Below are 23814 nucleotides of genomic sequence, written 5' to 3'. Positions count from 1 at the left end.
TTGTACGGTACAGTCTGTGTCAGAGGGGACGGACTAATTGGGGATTAATCCTGTCCAATTTTTCACTGAGCATATTTATCCTCAATCAGACACCATCTGGATAGGTTTGTGAATTAAAAAATGCGCCCACAGGGCCCAGATGGCTCCCACAGTTAGTAGTCAAAGATAAACTGGGTGAATTACTGTTGAAAACTTGCTGGAAATCCCAGCAGTCACTCTTCTAATGACAATATAGATTGTACCAATTATCTACGCCTGAAAGTGGGGGGGCAAAAAGTATTCCATCTACCTCCAATTCACCTGCGTGTAAATGTGTATACAGTATATTCCCATTTGAATAGAGAGGCAAGTGGACATATGTCCAGCAACACGAGCGATCGATGTAGTCACCTGCAGTGCAGAACCTGTTTAAGCAACAAAACTACTTGGTCATGATTTGGAAAAGATCGTGGTTTGGCTTCAAATAAGTATGTTTGTTACGTAAAATAAGTACATTACAAAACAAAAGTAAAATAAGTCAACATTGATTTAGTTTCACACGGGAGACAAACAGCATCCTGCCCGACCTCGTCCCTACGTGGACTTTGTCGCTCTTTACACTACGTGACCTGACTTCCTCCGAGGCAGCCCTGCACGTCCTGACTCATGATTACGTGGGTTATATATGAATAACAGTGCATCACTTTTCATAGCTACAAGTACGAACACTGAATGACAACAGCCGAATTCAACAGCTTCTTCAAGTGCTATTCTGGCTTTCAATAATCTGTTCCAGACATGAAATCATAATGAACATATTTAGTGAAAACCTTGATTTATGATCATCTCTGTTGCAGGATTACTTGATTGTCTGGTGGTGGCGTTACCTATGCTAATACATTCTCTTATATAGTATTAAAAGGACGTTACCTATGCTAATACATTCTCTTATATAGTGTTAATGGGATGTTACCTATGCTAATACATTCTCTTATATAGTGTTAAAGCGACTTTACCTATGCTTATACATTCTCTTATATAGTGTTAAATGGACACTTTCCAATGCAAATACATTCTCTTATATAGTGTTAAAGGGACGTTACCTATGCTAGTATGCTAGTAAGCTAGTATGCTATGCTAGTGGGGTTGCTAGGCGCCGACGCGAGTGGCAGCCTGTCTTAGTAGCTCTCCGTGTTTCTACTTTCTTTGTCTTTTTTGCTACTTTTTCGTTACTTTTAACTTTCTACTGCGCTTAGTTTTTGTCAGTGATAGTATACTGCACACTTTATGTAAATAGTTTCCTTTTTCACAGCCGTCTTATTTAGTTATTATATTTAGTTAGCCTGACAAACGGACATGATCGGACAACGGACGGTGTATTCATTTGAAGCGCTCCTCGCCTTTCGGGACCGAGTAGCAGCGCCACCAAAGGATTTACCTGCTGAGATACGGCGACACAGACGGGGATCAAGAGCCGGTGTGATCGTGAGGGGGAGGAGGGAGAAGGAGAGGAGGAGATTTAAACCCGTCCTGCCTTCAGTGATCATGGGCAATGTGAGATCTCTGGCCAACAAGACGGACGAGCTAGCAGCCCTGGTGAAAGACCAACGGGAATACCGAGAGTCCAGTGTGCTGTGCTTTACGGAGACATGGTTGAAGGGGATTATACCAGACTGCTTAGTGGAACCGGAAGGCTTCACGGTGGTGCGAGCTGACAGAGACAAACAGAGCGGTAAAAAGAAAGGCGGAGGGCTTGCTGTCTTTGTTAACTCCAGATGGTGTAATCCCAAACACATCACCGTAAAGGAGCGCATCTGTACCCCGGACATTGAGCTGCTGGCTGTGAGTTTGAGGCCATATTATCTGCCTCGAGAGTTCTCACACTGCATCATAGTTACTGTTTACATTCAACCGATTGCTGTGGCGGTGCAGGCAAGTGACGTCATCCACTCCACCGTCGCGGGATTACAGACGAGGCACCCCAGCCTATTCATCATTGTAAATGGTGATTTTAACCATGTGAAGGTCTCCAGAGCCCTGTCGAACTTCACCCAGTATGTGACCTGTAACACAAGACACAATAAGACCCTGGACCTGCTGTATGCCAACATTAAGGAGGCATACAGCGCCACTGTTCTCCCCCCCCTTGGCGGTTCAGACCACAACCTCATCGGGCTTGTGCCAACATATAAGCCTGTTGTCAGGAGGCAGCCCGCCACCACCAGGACTGTTCAACAGTGGTCAGTGGAAGTTGAGGAGGAGCTGAGGGAGTGTTACAGGTCAACAGACTGGGAGTTGTTTGACAGGGTCCACGGTGAGGACATCGATGGGCTCTCCCACTGCATCACAGACTACATTAGGTTCTGTGAGGAGAGCATCGTACCCACCAAAAAGGTACGCTGCTTTCCTAACAACAAGCCCTGGATCAATGGGGACATTAAAGCCCTGTTGAACAGGAAGAAGAGGGCGTTCATGGCCGGGGACATTGAGGGGGCCAAGGTTGTCCAGAAGGAGCTGAAGAAGGAGCTGAGGGCGGCCAAGGACACCTACAAAGACAGACTGGAGGGGAGACTACAGGCCGACAGCTCCAGGGAGGTGTGGGGGGGGGGTTCAGGAAGATAACTGGCTACAAACAGCCGAGCCCTGGTGTTGAGGGGACCCAGGAACATGCAAATGAGCTAAACCTGTTTTTCAACAGGTTTGACCAACCAACCCCCATGAGCTCAGCAGGACAGCCTGGGTCCTCACTCACTAACACCAGTGCCCCCCCTCCACACCTCTCCTTCCCCTCCTCCTCCCCCCCCTTCCACACCTCTCCTCCTCCCCCCCCTTCCACACCTCTCCTCCTCCCCCCAGCACCCATCCCCAGGAGGCAGCAGCAGCTTGCCCCCCCCATACCTACCCTGAGGAGCACATCCACAGCATGTCCTTTGCACCTGGAGACATTGCAACATCCACCCTGATCATCACAAGGGGCCAGGTGAGGAAGCAGCTCTCAAAGATCAGCGTGAACAAGGCCAGGGGACCAGACAACATCAACCCCAGGGTGCTCAAGGCGTGTGCTGGGGAGCTGGCAGCAGCGTTCCAGCACCTCTTCAGCCTCTCCCTGAGGCTGAAGAAGGTTCCCCAGCTCTGGAAGACCTCCTGCATCGTCCCGGTGGCCAAGAAGGGACACCCCAGCACCCCCAATGACTACAGGCCAGTTGCTCTGACGTCACACGTCATGAAGATCTTTGAGAGACTGGTTCTGCAGCACCTCAAGCCCCTTGTGAGCGACTTCTGGGACCCCCTGCAGTTTGCATACCAGGAAAACATCGGTGTGGATGATGCCATCACCTATATGCTCCACAGAGCCTACACTCACCTGGAGAGGCCGCACAGCACTGTAAGAATATTGTTCTTTGACTTCTCCAGTGCCTTCAACACCATCCTGCCACTCCGGCTAGCTGAGAAGCTCTCAGTGATGCAGGTAGATCATGGCCTGGTGGCCTGGATTACGGACTACCTCACCAGCAGACCACAGTATGTCAGACTGCAGGGCAGCCTGTCAGATGTGCTGGTGAGCAACACCGGCGCCCCCCAAGGAACTGTGCTGTCTCCCTTCCTGTCCACCACCTACACCTCCGACTTTCGCTTCCACTCGGGTACATGCCACCTACAGAAGTTCTCCGATGACTCCTCCATCGTCAGCTGCATCACAGATGACAATGAGGAGGAGTACAGAGCCCTGGTGGAGAACTTCATAGGGTGGTGTGATAACAATCACCTCCAGCTCAACATTGGAAAGACCAAGGAGCTGGTGGTGGACTTCCGGCGGAGCACGAGGCCCCCAACTCCCATCACCATCCGAGGGGAGGAGGTGGAGGTGGTGGACACCTACAAGTTCCTGGGAGTACATATGAACAGTAGACTTGACTGGACTGATAACACCGAGGCCCTCTACAGGAAGGGACAGAGCAAACTGTTCTTCCTGAGGAGGCTCAGGTCTTTTAATGTATGCAATAGGCTGCTGCAGATGTTTTACCAGTCTGTAGTAGCCAGTGTTCTCTTTTTTGCTGTGGTATGTTGGGGGGGTAACATGAACACAAGGGATGCCAACAGACTGAACAGGCTGGTGAGGAGGGCTGGCTCTGTGGTTGGATCTGAGCTGGACGGTCTGGAGGTGGTGGCAGAGGGCAGGATGAGGAGGAAGCTGGACGCTATCCTGGAAAACCCCTTCCACCCCCTCCATGATGAGCTAGTCAAGATGAGGAGCACCTTCAGCCACAGACTCATCCCTCCTCGGCACAACACAAAGCGCCTGGGTCAGTCCTTCATGCTGGTAGCCATCAAGCTCCACAACCAAGGCTGACCCCCATATGACAACTATTAGGACTTTTAAGAAATTTAAACATGCACTATCTGGCGCACTTTACACTCACTTTACACTATACATCCTATATACCACTTTATTGCTGACTGCACATATGTACATATTACATTTATTTATTTATTTATTTATTGTACATTCTACATTTATTTATTGACGGACTGTACACACTATGTTCACCCATTCACTCTGTATCTTTTATATCTCTATTATTGTCTTTAGAATTTTTGTATACCTTTACCTCTCCTGTGATTCACTATGTTTGCTGATGTTGCTGCTTTGACACCTGAATTTCCCTCCGGGGATTAATAAAGGTTCATCTTATCTTATCTTATCTTAGTACATTCTCTTATATAGTGTTAAAGCGACTTTACCTATGCTAATACATTCTCTTAAATAGTGTTAAAGGGACGTTACCTATGCTAATACATTCTCTTAAATAGTGTTAAAGGGACGTTACCTATGCTAATACATTCTCTTATATAGTGTTAAAGGGACGTTGCCTATGCTAATACATTCTCTTATATAGTGTTAAAGGGACGTTACCTATGCTAATACATTCTCTTATATAGTGTTAAAGGGACGTTACCTATGCTAATACATTATCTTAAATAGTGTTAAAGGGACGTTACCTATGCTAATACATTCTCTTATATACTATAGTGTTAACGGGACGTTACCTATGCTAATACATTCTCTTATATACTGTAGTGTTAACGGGACGTTACTTATGCTAATACATTGTCTTATATAGCGTTAAAGGGACGTTACCTATGCTAATACATTATCTTAAATAGTGTTAAAGGGAGGTTACCCATGCTAGTACATTCTCTTATATAGTGTTAAAGGGACGTTACCTATGCTAATACATTCTCTTATATAGTGTTAAAGGGACGTTACCTATGCTAATACATTATCTTAAATAGTGTTAAAGGGAAGTTACCTATACAGTCTCTTATATAGTGTTAAAGGGACATTACCTATGCTAATACATTCTCTTATATAGTGTTAAAGGGAAGTTACCTATACATTCTCTTATATAGTGTTAAAGGGAAGTTACCTATACATTCTCTTATATAGTGTTAAAGGGACATTACCTATGCTAATACATTATCTTAAATAGTGTTAAAGGGAAGTTACCTATACATTCTCTTAAATAGTGTTAAAGGGACGTTACCTATGCTAATACATTCTCTTATATAGTGTTAAAGGGACGTTACCTATGCTAATACATTCTCTTATATAGTGTTAAAGGGACGTTACCTATGCTAGTACATTCTCTTATATAGTGTTAAAGGGAGGTTACCCATGCTAGTACATTCTCTTATATAGTGTTAAAGGGACGTTACCTATGCTAGTACATTCTCTTATATAGTGTTAAAGGGACGTTACCTATGCTAGTACATTCTCTTATATAGTGTTAAAGGGAGGTTACCCATGCTAGTGCATTCTCTTATATAGTGTTAAAGGGACGTTACCCATGCTAGTACATTCTCTTATATAGTGTTAAAGGGACGTTACCTATGCTAGTACATTCTCTTATATAGTGTTAAAGGGATGTTACCTATGCTAGTACATTCTCTTATATAGTGTTAAAGGGAGGTTACCCATGCTAGTACATTCTCTTATATAGTGTTAAAGGGACGTTACCTATGCTAGTACATTCTCTTATATAGTGTTAAAGGGACGTTACCTATGCTAGTACATTCTCTTATATAGTGTTAAAGGGACGTTACCTATGCTAGTACATTCTCTTATATAGTGTTAAAGGGAGGTTACCCATGCTAGTACATTCTCTTATATAGTGTTAAAGGGACGTTACCCATGCTAGTACATTCTCTTATATAGTGTTAAAGGGACGTTACCTATGCTAGTACATTCTCTTATATAGTGTTAAAGGGACGTTACCTATGCTAATACATTCTCTTATATAGTGTTAAAGGGACGTTACCTATGCTAGTACATTCTCTTATATAGTGTTAAAGGGAGGTTACCCATGCTAGTACATTCTCTTATATAGTGTTAAAGGGACGTTACCTATGCTAGTACATTCTCTTATATAGTGTTAAAGGGACGTTACCTATGCTAATACATTCTCTTATATAGTGTTAAAGGGACGTTACCTATGCTAATACATTCTCTTATATAGTGATAAAGGGACGTTACCTATGCTAATAATAAACAATCGGCCACACGCCTCCAATTTCTGATCAAGTGATTAATCATCCATCACACCTGGGAGAGAGCAGATGTGGGTGGTTGAGAACGCATCTGGAGTTGACTTCACTTATTTTAATTTTTTTTGCTCTTAACAGAATATTAAGAGAAATTTATGTAGGAGAATATTGTTGCATGAGGTCGACTGTCTCATACGTTTGTATTTTTTTACTGCTGTATTTGGAATTTTGTCCAGTAAACTAAAATAAACTCAAACTCCCTTCAAAGACATTCATGGTGTTGCACTCTGTTTTTCAAATGAAAATGAAAGAACTTGTAGAACATTGTGTTTGCCGTAAACATTATTACTGTGGGCTAACAGTGGCATCCTCTCATTGGTCCAGAACACATCGCTGGCAGATGGAAGTCCCATGCCCAACTCCCCCAGCTCCATGGTCAACCAGTACAGACTGGAGGAGGAGGAGGACGAGCAGCAAGATGCCGACACCAAAGACATCTTCACCACCGTTGATCACCCAGAGAGCCATGTCACTGCCATCGAAACCTTCATCATGTATAGAGTCATGACCAAGGTGAGGAGGTCTTATGCACACATCTGTATGCATGCAGCATGCTGAAAAGACCTCATTTATGGAAGTGTCTCAGAGTTCAGTGCTAACTGGCTAAACATTCTCAGAGTAATGCATCTTTGATAAGGATGGCTCGATACCACTTGTTCATGTCCGATACCAAAACCTTGAGTATCTGCTGATGCGTCTTTTTCCCTCTTTTTTCTCTTTTAAACCGCTAAGTTTGATACATTCAATAACTTTAGTTACTTAGCAGATTCAGATTATTAATACAAAATATAATCAACTAATAAATTATGTATTATTAGAGATTAAACTACCCAGCAGTATATGAAGAAATTCAAATGAGCTCCACCTTCATCAGCTGCTACATTAAAATGATGAACACGTTAATGAATCAATAATTAGAATACAATAATATAACATATATTATTCTGAATAATCATTACTTTTTCTTTTGGTAATTTTATGTATATTTGATGCAAATACTTTTGTACTTTAACTTTAGTAATATTAAATAACAACATAATAATTTGTAAACAATAAGTGCGCTGCTAAATGCTTTCAAGTGCACTGCTAAATGCTATCAAGTGCACTGCTAAATGCTATCAAGTGCGCCGTTAAATACTATCAAGTGAACTATTAAATGCTATCAAGTGCACTATTAAATGCTATCAAGTGCACTGCTAAATGCTATCAAGTGCACTGCTAAATGCTATCAAGTGCACTGCTAAATGCTATCAAGTGCGCCGTTAAATGCTAACAAGTGCGCTATTAAATGCTATGAAGTGCGCTGCTAAATGCTATGAAGTGCACTGCTAAATGCTATGAAGTGCACTGCTAAATGCTATCAAGTGCGCCGTTAAATGCTATCAAGTGCGCCGTTAAATGCTATCAAGTGTGCTATTAAATGCTATGAAGTGCACTGCTAAATGCTATCAAGTGCACTATTAAATGCTATCAAGTGCGCTGCTAAATGCTATCAAGTGCGCTGCTAAATGCTGTCAAGTGCGCTGCTAAATGCTGTCAAGTGCGCTGCTAAATGCTGTCAAGTGCGCTGCTAAATGCTAACAAGTGCTCTGCTAAATGCTATCAAGTGCTCTGCTAAATGCTATCAAGTGCGCTGCTAAATGCTAACAAGTGCACTGCTAAATGCTAACAAGTTCGCTGCTAAATGCTATCAAGTGAATTATTAAATGCTATCAAGTGCGCTGCTAAATGCTATCAAGTGAACTATTAAATGCTATCAAGTGCGCTGCTAAATGCTATCAAGTGCGCTGCTAAATACTATTAAGTGAACTATTAAATGCTATCAAGTGCGCTGCTAAATGCTATCAAGTGCGCTGCTAAATGCTATCAAGTGCGCTGCTAAATGCTATCAAGTGTGCTGCTAAATGCTATCAAGTGAACTATTAAATGCTATCAAGTGCGCTGCTAAATGCTATCAAGTGCGCTGCTAAATGCTATCAAGTGCGCTGCTAAATGCTATCAAGTGAACTGTTAAATGCTATCAAGTGCGCTGCTAAATGCTATCAAGTGCGCTGCTAAATACTATCAAGTGAACTATTAAATGCTATCAAGTGCGCTGCTAAATGCTATCAAGTGCGCTGCTAAATGCTATCAAGTGCGCTGCTAAATGCTATCAAGTGTGCTGCTAAATACTATCAAGTGAACTATTAAATGCTATCAAGTGCACTATTAAATGCTATCAAGTGCACTGCTAAATGCTATCAAGTGCACTGCTAAATGCTATCAAGTGCACTGCTAAATGCTATCAAGTGCGCCGTTAAATGCTAACAAGTGCGCTATTAAATGCTATGAAGTGCGCTGCTAAATGCTATGAAGTGCACTGCTAAATGCTATGAAGTGCACTGCTAAATGCTATCAAGTGCGCCGTTAAATGCTATCAAGTGCGCCGTTAAATGCTATCAAGTGTGCTATTAAATGCTATGAAGTGCACTGCTAAATGCTATCAAGTGCGCTGCTAAATGCTGTCAAGTGCGCTGCTAAATGCTGTCAAGTGCGCTGCTAAATGCTGTCAAGTGCGCTGCTAAATGCTAACAAGTGCTCTGCTAAATGCTATCAAGTGCGCTGCTAAATGCTAACAAGTGCACTGCTAAATGCTAACAAGTGCGCTGCTAAATGCTATCAAGTGAATTATTAAATGCTATCAAGTGCGCTGCTAAATGCTATCAAGTGAACTATTAAATGCTATCAAGTGCGCTGCTAAATGCTATCAAGTGCGCTGCTAAATACTATCAAGTGAACTATTAAATGCTATCAAGTGCGCTGCTAAATGCTATCAAGTGCGCTGCTAAATGCTATCAAGTGCGCTGCTAAATGCTATCAAGTGTGCTGCTAAATGCTATCAAGTGAACTAATAAATGCTATCAAGTGCGCTGCTAAATGCTATCAAGTGCGCTGCTAAATGCTATCAAGTGCGCTGCTAAATGCTATCAAGTGAACTGTTAAATGCTATCAAGTGCGCTGCTAAATGCTATCAAGTGCGCTGCTAAATACTATCAAGTGAACTATTAAATGCTATCAAGTGCGCTGCTAAATGCTATCAAGTGCGCTGCTAAATGCTATCAAGTGCGCTGCTAAATGCTATCAAGTGTGCTGCTAAATACTATCAAGTGAACTATTAAATGCTATCAAGTGCGCTGCTAAATGCTATCAAGTGCGCTGCTAAATGCTATCAAGTGAACTATTAAATGCTATCAAGTGCGCTGCTAAATGCTATCAAGTGCGCTGCTAAATGCTATCAAGTGAACTATTAAAAGCTATCAAGTGCACTGCTAAATGCTATCAAGTGAACTATTAAATGCTATCAAGTGTGCTGCTAAATGCTATCAAGTGCGTTGCTAAATACTATCAAGTGAACTATTAAATGCTATCAAGTGCGCTGCTAAATGCTATCAAGTGCGCTGCTAAATGCTATCAAGTGCGCTGCTAAATGCTATCAAGTGCGCTGCTAAATACTATCAAGTGAACTATTAAATGCTATCAAGTGCGCTGCTAAATGCTATCAAGTGCGCTGCTAAATGCTATCAAGTGCGCTGCTAAATGCTATCAAGTGCGCTGCTAAATGCTATCAAGTGAACTATTAAATGCTATCAAGTGCGCTGCTAAATGCTATCAAGTGCGCTGCTAAATACTATCAAGTGAACTATTAAATGCTATCAAGTGCGCTGCTAAATGCTATCAAGTGCGCTGCTAAATGCTATCAAGTGCGCTGCTAAATGCTATCAAGTGAACTATTAAATGCTATCAAGTGCGCTGCTAAATGCTATCAAGTGCACTGCTAAATGCTATCAAGTGAACTATTAAATGCTATCAAGTGCGCTGCTAAATGCTATCAAGTGCACTGCTAAATGCTATCAAGTGAACTATTAAATGCTATCAAGCGCGCTGCTAAATGCTATCAAAGTTGGCTAATAAATACAGTATTTCTTATGATCCAAAGTATAAATGAAATGCGTCAGTAATACTATTTTTTCTAAAAGGTGGTTCAGTGGTTCAGGGTTTAGGGGGGATATTGGTAATGGGCCTCAGTCTTACTCTGACGTCCGAGTATTTTAGTCCGACAGTAGTTTAGTTTTCAGTGCAATGGTGTGCATGGTCTGGCCACTACCAGGTAGATCAGGGATAAAGCTTCATGCTGATTGGGTACTGATTTGTAACCTCTCTCTCTCTAGACCACGCGGGGCGAGTTTGACTCCAGTGAGTACGAGGTACGCCGGCGCTACCAGGACTTCTTGTGGCTCCGAAGCAAACTGGAAGAAAACCACCCGACACTCATTGTCCACGTACGTATCATCATCAGCACACCACACCAGCTGTTTAACACATCTGGGGGCAGCTGCAGTCCACTGGGACCAGACCAGAATTTTCTGATGTTTCAGCTCATTTACCACGAGTCACACATACTTAACATCACTGCCAGCCATTTTCCAAAACACCCAGCGGAGTTTTAGGTTGCTGACGGTATTTTCCTTTCCACCCAGGAGTCCTTTGATTTTTCATTCATTTTCATGCAGTATGAAAATCAACTTGTAGAGACCTGAAACTTACTTCAATTTGACATATTCATATACATACACGTACATGTGACAGGGATGTACCCAAATACAAATACATTAATCACATGCACAGATAATGTGCTCTGAACAGATACGGAAAACATCTGAATTTTTGCAGTGATAATTCATTTTTTAATAATTTTTTTAAACCAATTTTTGCTCATCTTGTCTTGTCTTCAGACCAATTTTACATTATTTTGTAGGGAATGCTATTTCTTTCAATATTAAATTAATAATAAACATAAACAAATAAATAAATATGCCTGTAGAATACATAAATGAGGCAATAAATATACAAATATGTAATAAATATATAAATGAGTCAATATATTTCAATAAATAAATAGGTGCGTATATATCCACACACCTGCATAAACATATATATTCACACACCAGCATATATATTTTTAATGAATGAATAAATAAATAATAAGATAAATCAATTAAATAAATCAATAAATTGTCTATCAAAAACAGGCACCTCCGAAAACAAACATTTCCTTTTCATGATTGAAACCTTTTGACCAACGGTGTGTATCACAAGAGAGACGCACTGTAGATCAAGCCAGAGAAGTTTTTGAGTTGTAGGGGGGGTCAAGCTCACGCTCATCACAGCCCCATGCTCCTGGGACCGCATTGTGCACACAATAGAGATGCTAATTTAGAAAACAAAATTCTAACCGATAATCAACCCTCGTTAACCGATATTAACGTCAACTGACCAGATTAATGCGTTGCATGCAGCAGTGCTATTTGTAGTGCCTAACAAGCCGCCCAGCTGCAGCGATAAGCTGAAGCACAAACAGGTTAAATCCATCATTTATGACCAGCTGCAGTGTATGAGCACCACAGACAACTGAGTCCCCAGTTCACCGACCGGAAGAGTTACTGTAGCAGCCACGACGCTGCAGCCACTTTCCCAGTAAGTCTCCACTGCATCATTTAGTTTAGCTGCGAGCTGCCTGGCTACACACCGTGCATGTTTGTGCTATGTTCACAACTGTAGCGTTTGTGCTCGCTGTTATCACACACATACGGTCTGTCAGCGCGGCGCAACGTTAGCGAGTGTCCGATAGATCGCGCGTGTGTGTGGCGGCGTTGAGTGCGAGGTTGTGGAACGTAGCAGTACAGTGTGTATACAGTTTATTTGTCGGTGAATAAATGCTACAACTCCTCAAGACCCGAGCCAAGCTCTCGTATCCTGCAACACCAGCTCAGACTCCCTTAAGGTGGGCTGTTAAGGTGGACCAGCTATTCTCCTTTAAGTGACAAGCCGCTCCTCTGGGTTTTGTTCAGCTTTTTATTTCATTTTTAATATTATAACCGTTAAACCGATGGCATTAATTGGTAAAAAACGGTTAAACTGTTAATTATTAGCATCCCTAACACACAGAGCAAAACTGCTCCCTCGCAAGGTGCTTTTCCGTTCGTGGATACTGTTCTGTTTTTATGTGTGCTACATACAGTATACTACCTTGCACACATACAAGGCCTGAATCTGAATGTCGCTGTGTCCTCAGCCGCTTCCGGAGAAGTTTGTGATGAAAGGCATGGTGGAACGCTTCAACGACGACTTCATCGAGACCAGGAGGAAAGCTCTTGACCGCTTCCTCGACAAGACCTCCGAGCATCCCATACTGTCTTACAGCCCGCACTTCAAAGTCTTCCTCACTGCACAGGTCTCTTTCTCTCTCTCTCTCTCTCTCTCTCTCACACACACTATTTCCCATGGATCAATAAAGTTGGTATTACTGAGAAAGTAGTACGTCTATATCAGACAAAGGTTCCAAGTAGCTACACACCACACACAACATCACCACATAATTAAGCATCCGGGAGCGTTAACTTAGCAGCTACGATGCTGCGTGTAGTGTCGCGGACATGCAGCCACTTTCCCAGTAAAAGTCTCCACCGCACATTTAGTTTAGTTTAGCAGGTTGTCAGCTGTGTGTCTGCCTGGCGGAACTTTAGTGAGTACCCAACAAACAGTGTGTATTTGTGCTACGTTAGCAGCTCTAGTATTTGCCGGAGGCTTCGTGCTCACCGCCGCACACGTAGTCTGCGTAACTTAGCGAGTTTCCAACAGACCGTGTGTGTGTGTGTTGGTGGTGAGTGTGAGGTTGTTGGTGGTGTTCTAGCTGTGAACGTAGGTGTAGCAGTGTGTGTACAGTTTATTTGTCGGTGAATAAATGCTATGAAACTACAACTCTTCCGCTGCGCTCAAGCGAGCCAAAGACCGGAGACCTGTATCCTGCAACTCCGGCTCCGCCTCTTAAGGTGGTCATCTTTGAATTAATTATTAACATTTCTTTTAACCGCTTTAACCGCTAACGTTAATCGGTTAAAATGCTTAATGTCGGTAAACGGTTAACCGGTTAATTATGGACATCCCTATACGCTACTGAACTGATCACGATTATATCCATCTCCTCATTTCACTCTCAGAAAGAAAATCAGTGTATTTTCCAAAATGTTGCACGATTCCTTTATTGCTCATAATGTTTTTATTTATGGTCTCTAAAAATCCGGTTCTATATAATGCATTTAGACCAGTGTGAACATTAAGGAGCTGGATCAACATCGATGCACAGCTTAATTAAAGCCCCCCGTTGTGTGTGACCCCCCCCCCGACAGGAGTTGTTGTCTCACAAGAAACAGGGTCCAGGCTTCCTGAGCAGGATGGGGGAGACGGTGAGGGCGGTAGCCAACTCGGTACGAGGCCTGAAGAGCCGGCCGGAGGAGTTCGCTCTGATGCAGGAGTACGTGGAAGACTTCAGCAACAAGATGAGCTCTGTGGACAAAGTGACCCTGAGGATCATCAAGGAGCAAAGAGGTACTCCAGCAGGCACACTGACGGGTTCATTTACAGGATTCCTGCTCTGTAAAGACTTACTGCGTTGGAACTAAGCAAGGCCAAATGTTTTCAAGACATAGCACAACCCGTTCTGCACGAGATTGGTTGATACCTTTATGCACGGTGCGAAAGAAAATAGAATTTTTTTTTCTTTTGATTTGTCGCTTTTTCAGCCCATAATATTTGTCAGCACTTTCGCTGTTTTTTGCACTGTTAGCGCTGTTAGCACTGTCAGCTGTTAGCACTGTCAGCTGTTAGCACTGTCAGCTGTTAGCACTGTCAGCTGTTAGCACTGTTAGCTGTTAGCACTGTTAGCTGTTAGCCGCCGGCTTGCCTTCCCCGTATTGAGAGCTCCTCTCTCAGGCCTCAGGCCCCTCTGAACTTGCAGGGTAAGGGATGAGGATGCTGGTTTAGATGTGTCCTGTGTGTCTTCCAGAGTACCTGGATGAGCTGAAGCAGTACAGCCCCACCTACACCCAGTGGGCGGGGTCAGAGGAGGAGCTGGCGGAGCCATTGAAAGGCGTGGCCGGCTGTGTGGAGCGCTGTAGTAAGGAAACAGAAGAGCAGATCCACCATCTGTCCGACGTCCTCGTCCCCGCTCTGCACGAGTACGTCCTCTGTGCCGAGACCCTGAAGGTGAGCCCAGACCACACCGTTCAAGCTCCTTTAATCACATAAATAAATACATTTTAAAAAAGCCATCATCAATGGAGCCCTGATCAATGGCTGCGTGATTCACGCAGCGGGTGTTCACACCAGCTGCTTGTCAGCAACGTGTCTGCTGCGTTTCTGCTGCTGCAGCTGCTGCTGTCAGCCCTTTCTTTCTACATCGAGTTTGCCTTTTAATGGCCATTTCATTTCATTATAAATATCATTTATATTTATTTTAGACAGAGAAAGGTTAAGAAACGTGTGGTAATTTGTAAATAGTAGTAATAATCCACAATTAAAACTCCGTACTATATTCATTCATGAAGCTCTCCAAGTCACTGCATGTTCTAGAACAATGTCCGGCACATATTTCAGAATAAAAGCCTTGTGTTAAAAAATGAAGGAATTCTGTCCATAGAAAAAAACGCTTGAGGGCTTTTATTTTTTAAATGAAAGCAGGAAGTGTTGATTTAAAAATAAGTATTTCCTTTTTTTTTTTCCATCTCCATAACATATTCTACAGATAGACATCGAAACTGTAGTAATGTAGCTGGTATGATGTTAATATACAGTCAATAGATCACTGTCACTGTCTGTTGTTGCTGTGAAACGCGTGAGGCACGCGTCAAAAATAGGCGAGACCTCTATTCTCTAGAAGAGACGCAGCTGAGACGCGCGTCTCACGCGGGCAGTGTGGCTGCTCTAACCTGTTAACATGGACGCCGAAATAAAAAACAACAGGTAACGCAGCCGCCGTTCCTGGTGTGTCCCGGGCTTAACACTGACTCTTGTGGTCCCGGAGAGTGAGTGGCTGTACATATTCAGAAAATCTTGATTGTTAAAAAAGCAAGCCAACAATACTTGCTAGCCAGCTAACGAGTTGGGAGAATTATTCTGCCTCCACCTACGCTCCGCCCACAGAAATACATCTTCATGTTTACTAAGAGAAAAGGGGTCTATAGGGGTCTATAAAGCATCCCGAACCCTTTATGGTCTATCTGACTCTAAATGGAACCATCATTTACTAAATGAACATCATGCTGTATTGAAGAAGACTTGAGACTGAGGTGATAAATCAAGTGAGAAGTAGGCTCATTTTCTCATAGACTTCTATACAACCAGAGGAGTCGCCCCCTGCTGGCTGGTAGAGAGAACGCAGGTGTAAGGATCCACTTTTCTAACTAGAGGTTGCTGCCTGGTGGACCGACAGACTGACAGACGGTACCATTATGGAGCCGCACCACCAGTGTGGCTAAACAAAGTGAGATAAACCCAGTTTGTGATCGGAGAGAGAGAGAGTTGTATTCAGAGTATTCACTCTCTCTCCAGCTCTGCGTGACTCAGTTTGCATCATTAACAACAACACTGATGACTGTGTTGTTGTTTTTTCACCACGTCTCCAACAAAGCCACCGTGTTTTAATCTGTTATCTGTTAAATCTTTATATGCGGTGGGAACACAAACAGACAAATATGTAAAAATAACCTAATTGTTCATTCCTGAGTTTATTCCCTCGGACTGTAAAGCCGTGGACACACATGGAACATCAGGAGCGCGTGGCGTGGTGGCTGCGTGATACACGCGTTGGGCGTTCACACCAGCTGCATTTCAGCTGGGTGTCTGCTGCGTTTCTGCTGCTGCTGTCAGCCCTTTCTTTCTACATAGAGTTTGCCTTTTAATGGCCATTTCATTTCATTATAAATATAATTTATATTTATTTTAGACAGAGAAAGGTTAAGAAACGTGTGGTAATTTGTCAATAATAGTAATAATCCAAAATTAAAACTCCGTACTATATTCATCCATGGAGCTCTCCAAGTCACTCTAATTTCTAGAACACTGTCCGGCACATATTTCAGAATAAAAACCTTGTGTTAACAAATGAAGGAATTCTGTCCACAGAAGAAACGCCTGAGGGCTTTTATTTCGAAATGAAAACAGGAAGTGTTGATTTAAACCCCATACTTTATCAAATCATGGAGCTCTCCAAGTCACTGCATGTTCCACAGCACTGACTGCTCATATTTCAGAATAGAAGCCTTGTGTTAACAAATGAAGGAATTCTGTCCACAGAAAAAACGCTTGAGGGTTTTTATTTTGAAATGAAAGCAGGAAGTGTTGATTTAAAATTAGGTCCTTACTTTTTTTCATCTCCGTAACATATTCTACAGATAGACCTCAAAACTGTAGTAAAGTCTTGCTGGTATGATGTCAATATACAGTCAATAGATCACCTTCACTGTCTTTCGTTGCTGTGAGAAGCGTGCGGCACGCGTCAAAAATAGGCAGGACCTCTATTCTCTAGAAGAGACGCACGCGTGTCACACACGGGCAGTGTGGCTGCTCTAACCTGTTAACACGGACGCCGAAATAAAAAACAACAGGTAACGCAGCCGCCACACGCTGCTGACGTTCCATTTGTGTCCACGGCTTAAGTCTGCACACTTTGACGCACGCTATGTTCTGTTGAGCACATTTGTAGAATTCCCCTCACCGAGATCAACTGTGTGCAACCTGTCTTAGGCTGTGATGAGACGGAGAGACAACATCCAGGCCGAGTATGAAGCCAAGAACGAGGCCCTGGCATCCAGGAGAGTGGAGCAAGAAGATGTAAGTTCCATCCACACACACTGACAGAATATCAGCCACTCACACCCCCTCTCCTCCTCCTCCTCCTCCTCCCTCGCATCCCTCTGAGCCAATCGATGTGTTTGTGTGCTCTCCAGTCGTCTTCCCAGAGATTAGGTCTAATAAAGTGAAGCATGGAGTGGGGCCTCTCCCACAGGGCCACCCTCGGCTCATATTGGGGAGGAAAGAGGGCTTCCTGGGAGGATTATCTAAATATCCAGGCTTTGTCGCCTGGAAGTCAGTCCTCAGCTCAGTGGGAATAAGAGCTGTCAATATTATTTCACAGTGTAAGCCCGGCAGCTAATCGCGGCATAATGAAAATTCCCACATCCTCTATAGATGGCGACTCGCTTCAAAATGTCAAGAGACAGAACGGAGACGGAAAGTTAGGCAAGCAAAGGACAGAGCTATTTTTAGTCACATTACTGGAGGTGTTTGGATGTGTGTGTATGTAGATTTGCAGGTGCGTATCCCTCTCTCACCCAGCTGATATCAAAATCCATCTGTGAGATTTTAATTAAGAAGCAGGACAGAGATTTCCCCCCACAGACTCGTATTGTATTCCTGCTTTAATTAGCTATGTGTGTGTGCGCGGTGCTTCTAATGCATATCAGTCTGCTTCTGCCTTTAACACATCTGCACTAATGAGAAGGGAAATGTCAAATAGAAGCCTTTGTTACTGTTTCCAACGGGGCTTTTTGTCAAAGAGCCGACGTGGCCGCTCGCTGGGCTGAGTGAGATCCCAGGAAACACATTCAGCTTTCATTTGATTTCATTAATTTAGTAGTTAATGTGGGAAAGGTGTTGGTTTGTAAGAAGTTGTTGAGGAACCAGGAAGGTCACCTGTGTTACTGGATAAAAGCAGTATTTCTTATTAACAGGGCTTGGGGGTACAGGTTAGTAGAACTAGTTGGAGGCTTGTTTGTTCCTCTTAGCGTGGCAGGCAGGGTCTGAAATGAACTCTCTTCACTTCCTGCCACTGTATCAGAGAAGTATTCTTTTTTTTTTTTTTAAATCTCTGCGCTAAATGAAGGAATAACATTCTAGATCTGATGTCATTCAATGTTTGATATATTTTACATAATAAACATCATGTACATGGTAAATTACAGTGTTTGAATTACAGTGTGGAGGGAGGGTAGTGTACACAGTACTGTACTGTACACACAATTCAAATGATTATGAATATTTAAATATTTGCTTTGATTAAAAAAAATCTTGGTATGAAGTTAAACAGGTCATAATTCCCTCTTTAATATCTATTTTATATTACTGTGAAAACATCTAACAACTGGATTTATTGAAATTTCTCGCCAAAAACTTAATTTTGCGAGATTATATTTGAACACATCATGATAACATTTTAATTTACCTTCACCCAGTAGTTATTTTTCCTGAGCAGACTTTGAACGCCTCATAATAATAACTCAATGGCACCTCCGTTAACGTTAGTAGCTCCGTTCTTTATCCAGTCAGGACTGTGCTGCTAACGCTTCTAACAGCTAACGTTACAAACACTCCTCCTGTATATTTAAACACAGGTTTGTTGTTCACAGTGTAACATTATCAGGGAGAAATAGGGTGAATCCCCTCAGGTTTAGTAGCGCCATGCTTTTGAGCATTTTTTTTTCTCTCCACCGTGTCTCCGGTCCAAAACAAACTGAACTACGATACAGCGTGCGTATGCGTCATTGTGCAGCGTAACCGTGGGAAAGCATCAATAAGAGGAATCGATGGTCACGGAGGCACGAGATGCCAAGAAAGTAGACAACTACGGCTCTCTATTCCCATCACAAGCGTTTTCCCTGCCTGAGTGGCGGGTGTCCTGATGATTTCTCCCGCCACTGCCAACAATATACCCGCATGTGGCGGGTGCTAATTCCAGACCCTGGAATTAGCCATATTACTGTTAATGTAGCTACAGGTTAAAGTCCATCAGTGTGCATGTCGGGGATACTATAGATGTTTGAGGACATTTATTATGAAAAAAAGAAAAGATATTTTAATATAAACAGATTTTGCTTGCATGGCCACCACACACTTTAAATCTGTGAAACGAGTGGACCGAGGAGAGTGTCGGTGTCCTATAAGAACCATGTTTATCGTCGGGGTACTCTGAACCTTAGTTCTGTTTGTTTTTTTCTAGCCTGTAATTATTGTACAGTTTGGTTCATCTGAAGGAAACGCACAAAAAAATATATACATGATGATTATTTGGCACAATTTGAAGTTGTTGTTTTTTTATGAATTTGAAGCGTCCCGATGGGATTTTATTGCAATTTACAAGAGTATTGTGATAAGATATATTGCGATATATTCCAATTTATTACCTTTTTTCAACTGCAAATGATCTAATAAGATCCAGTTTTCACTCTCAGAGTTCTCATTCACATATCTTGAGGTCAGAGGGACAAGGGATCCCTTTGAAAATAGCCATGTCAGTTTTTTCTCGCCAAAAATTTTGCGCGACTTTGGAGCGTTATTTAACCTCCTTCCCATAAAGCTAGTATGACATGGTTGGTACTGATGAATTCCTTAGATCCAGAGCCCGCTACAACCTCTGGAAGACGGAATAGCCGCAGGCCGTTGGATTGTTAAGAGGCTAATAGTTTATATAATAAAAGATTAATATTTGTCATCTGTGCATCGATACAGTATCGCAACGCAAAGTATCGCGATACTATGCTGTATTGATTTTTTTCCCCACCCCTAGTATTTATGGACATTTACCTGTTCGACAGTACAGATTGTAGATTTTAGATTTTATTTGTTTACACATATAATAAAGGGTACACATTGAGATGACATAAACAACAACAAATGTGATGGAAGTGCAAAAAACCCTCAGTGAGGCTTGATCAGAGCACTCTCCAATGTATACCTTAATCAATTTTAAAAAGAGAATGAATTATTAAAAAGGATGGTAAAGTGAGAGAGAGAAGAAAAACAAAGAAAAAGATAAGATTCACATTATAATATCATCAATAAAAGCAATTTACAGAGATAATCCATAAGGAAAACATCGGGGAGATAAAAACAAACTTTTTAACGGCTTTATTAAATTGTTCTGGTGACAACTTTAATACATGAGATAGCAGAGCGTTCCATATCACTGGACCTCGGTAAATTAAACCAAACTGTAACTGAGATGTTCGACACATAGAAGGTCTGAGTTTGGAGTTATGTACAGTCAAATAATGGTGGAATTGTTGATTATATGAATACAGTTCGTGGAAATATGAGGGAAGGGTCCTGTAACTGATAATGGACAATATTTATGCCTTTTTAATCAGTTCTAATGCCAACGTCCAAGCACTAATCAATTTTTTTGAAAAGCCTGTAAAACAGCCTTTAGACCAGGAGGGCATTGAAGAGTCCCTGTTAGGATCTTGGGTCATTGGGCTTCAGTAGCAATCACAAAACAATACTTTTTTAACCCTTTGCTTTGATAGCTACAAACATGTTTTTTCTACAAAACACTAAACAAAAGCAGTCAAATGTTAATATTGTCGAAGAAGAAGAAGAAAAAAGGCACTTTATTAATCTCCAAGGGGAAATTATTTTTTTTCACACAGGCCCGAAATACACACACATGCACAAAGGACCTACATGCATTAATGGAGTGATGTCAGAGCGAGGGGGCTGCTCCCTGACAGGCGCCCGAGCAGTTGGGAGTTTGGTACCTTGCTCAAGGGCACCTCGGCAGTGCCCAAGAGGCAAACTGGCATCTCTCCAGCGACCAGTTTGCACTCAGTACTTGGGATTCGGTTCCCAGGCCAAGTCCCTATGGACTGAGCTTTCTTCTTTTCTTCTTTTTGGAGGGGTGTGGTGTGGCACAGCAAACAATCCATTAGATTTTTGTGGCGATCCGGACCATGATCCGGTTTCAGGAATTCTTTTAAGGATTCCGATCAGCCAGAACATTAAGACCTCTGGGTACAACACATGCGCAGTGTAACTGATGATGCGATGATGACACATGACCTCTTTCCTTCAGAGAGAGAGAGCATTTTTCACATTAAACTCTGTGAAATTCCAGTTGAGTTCGACCAAAGCACACTTGGTGATTGTTTGAAAGAGTAACGACGACAGTTTAGGTGAGTTTTATTGTTATCGCATGCGAAACGGATCGTATACCGATCAGCCATAACATTATGACCACCTGCCTGATATTCAGTAGGTCCCCCTGACCCGTGGAGGCATGGAGTCCACTAGACCTCTGAAGGTCTGCTGTGGTATCTGGCACCAAGCCGTCAGTAGCAGATCCTTTAAGTCCTGGAAGTTGCGAGGTGGGGCCATCGTGGATCGGACTTGTTCGTCCAGCACATCCCACAGATGCTCCATCGGATCGAAATCTGGAGAATTTGGAGGCCGAGTCAACACCTCCAACTCGTTGCCATCCACATGATGTAAAAGAAAACGTGATTCATCAGACCGGGCCACCTTCTTCCATCGCTCCCTGGTCCAGTTCTGACGCTCACGTGCCCATTGTAGGCGCTTTTGGCGGCGGACACGAGTCATCGTGGTCACCCTGAACGGTCTGCGGCTACGCAGCCCCATACGCAACAAACTGCTCCTCACTGTGTGTTCTGACAGCTTTCTATCAGAACCAGCATTAACGTCTTCAACAGTTTGAGCTCCAGTAGCTCTTCTATTGGATCAGACAACACGGGCCAGCCTTCACTCCCCATGTGCATCAATGAGCCTCGGGTCTGATCCTGTCTCCGGTTCACCGGTTCTCCTTCCTTGGACCACTTTTGGTAGGTCCTGACCACTGCAGACCGGGAACATCCCACAAGAGCTGCAGTTCAGGAGATGCTCTGACCCGGTCGTCTAGCCAGCACTATCTGGCCCTTGTTGTCAAAGTCACTCACATCCTTACTCTGGCCCATTTTTTCTGCTTCCAACACAAAGTTCAAAATGTTCACTTGCTGTCTAATATATCCCCCCCAATGCCAGGTGCCATGGTAACCAGATAATCCATGTTATTCACTTCACTTGTCAGTGGTCTGAATGTTATGGCTGATCAGTGTGTGTTTTCACTTGTATTTTTCGATGCAGTCCAAACAGCGTTGTCGGCTCAGAGAACACAGACACGCAGCAGCTGGTCTGATTGGTTTGTGGCATCTATTCGGTCATAACTGAAAAGCACATTCCATGACTGAGCTGTGTCCGAAAACACAAAAGGTGTGACGTCTTTTGTTATCATCGCTGTGTGTCTTCAGAACGCTGCTGTTTGCTATCAGATCTGCAGACAGGAAGTGTCAGGTATGAGCAGTAATCAGTCCGGACCGGACCGACCAATATGATGAGAATGTAATCCCTCCCTGCTGTAAACATGCCCTCCACCTTTATTGGAAATAAAACACTGATCGTTTCATGGGAGTCAACCCGAGACAGACTGAATAGGTTTTGATATGACAGCTCTCAGCCAGGAGGGGGCAGTGTCGCTCTAATGTAGCAGCACACACTGTGAGGAACCTGCTGGGCTTCACCACTATTATTTACTAGGTTACTAGTTTAGTTGATGTTTCCTTTTAAAGGAATCATTTTATAATGTTATACGGTCACTAAAGGACCCAAATATTTCTTCCAAAACTTATTTTAGAGTTTGATTATTTGGATTAAATCAAGTCGGTGGTAAAAGTATTTAAAATGCGTATTGAAGTCAGTCTAATATTAGTAAGAAGTCAACATATGGTTATTTTTGCAGGTGTAATTGTGAGCCAGCGGAGAAGAGTACTAGTGTGTAACCTGGCATCCATGCAGGTGTGTGTTTGTTCAGAAACAGGTGACAATAACTGGCATGAAATGAAGAATCGTAGTCATAAACGGGCTCAGAGGTAATATTGTAAATATGTAACAAGAGTTTTTTTAACTTAGTGCCATAAGCATCCTGAAGCAGGCGGTGTAGGGAAGCCTCCCAGCATGCATCGGGGCAATGGACTCATGGACATGAGGCTCATTTGAACGCTGAGAATCACCATAGAAATGTCCGTCCACTATAGTAGAGTAAAGTAGTAAGAAAGAAGTCCAACTGAAATGAAATAGTATTTACTCCGTCTGTCCCGTTCTCATGAACGCGTTATCTCAGGAATGCCTGGAGGGAGTTTCTTCAAATTTGAACTGATTAGAATTTGGTACTCAAAGGTCAAGGTCACTGTGACCTCACAAATTACGTTTTGGCCATAATTAACCCCTTATGATTCAGACCTCTTTTTTTAAGAGGGGTAGGGTACAGGGGGTCTTTAGGGGGAGATAGCAGGTCAGCAGTAGATGTCACATAGAAGTGGTGTACATCATCTGAAAGCTGGAACCTGAAGATTAATCTGAGATGCAGCTCAGCGCTCAAGTTGTTCTATTCATAAATCATAAATAGAAATGAATTAATCAATTAAAACAAATAGTGAAAGGGTATCAGGATTTGGAACATGATGATAGAAGTATATAATGGTCATCCCCATGCTCTGTTATGTCTCATAAGTTGTTGCTAAATTGATAAAC

The 23814-nt window shown here is 42.8% G+C and overlaps 1 protein-coding gene across 2 annotated transcripts in view; it reads left to right on the top strand.

Annotated features, from left to right (window-relative positions):
- Positions 1-23814, top strand: part of snx7 (sorting nexin 7) — a 54214-nt gene that overhangs the window by 4361 nt on the left and 26039 nt on the right. For both annotated transcript variants that reach the window (XM_074622046.1, XM_074622047.1), the window contains exons 2-7: positions 6910-7098; positions 10794-10904; positions 12698-12856; positions 13812-14010; positions 14468-14667; positions 17206-17292. In XM_074622046.1, the coding sequence (XP_074478147.1) occupies positions 6910-7098; positions 10794-10904; positions 12698-12856; positions 13812-14010; positions 14468-14667; positions 17206-17292 (945 nt within the window). The remainder of the gene's footprint in view (positions 1-6909; positions 7099-10793; positions 10905-12697; positions 12857-13811; positions 14011-14467; positions 14668-17205; positions 17293-23814) is intronic.

The sequence above is a fragment of the Sebastes fasciatus genome, chromosome 21 (genome assembly GCF_043250625.1).
Source record: "Sebastes fasciatus isolate fSebFas1 chromosome 21, fSebFas1.pri, whole genome shotgun sequence".
Lineage (NCBI taxonomy): Eukaryota > Metazoa > Chordata > Actinopteri > Perciformes > Sebastidae > Sebastes > Sebastes fasciatus.
Note: the sequence above shows the minus strand (reverse complement) of the source record. Positions and strands in the feature narration are given on the sequence as shown.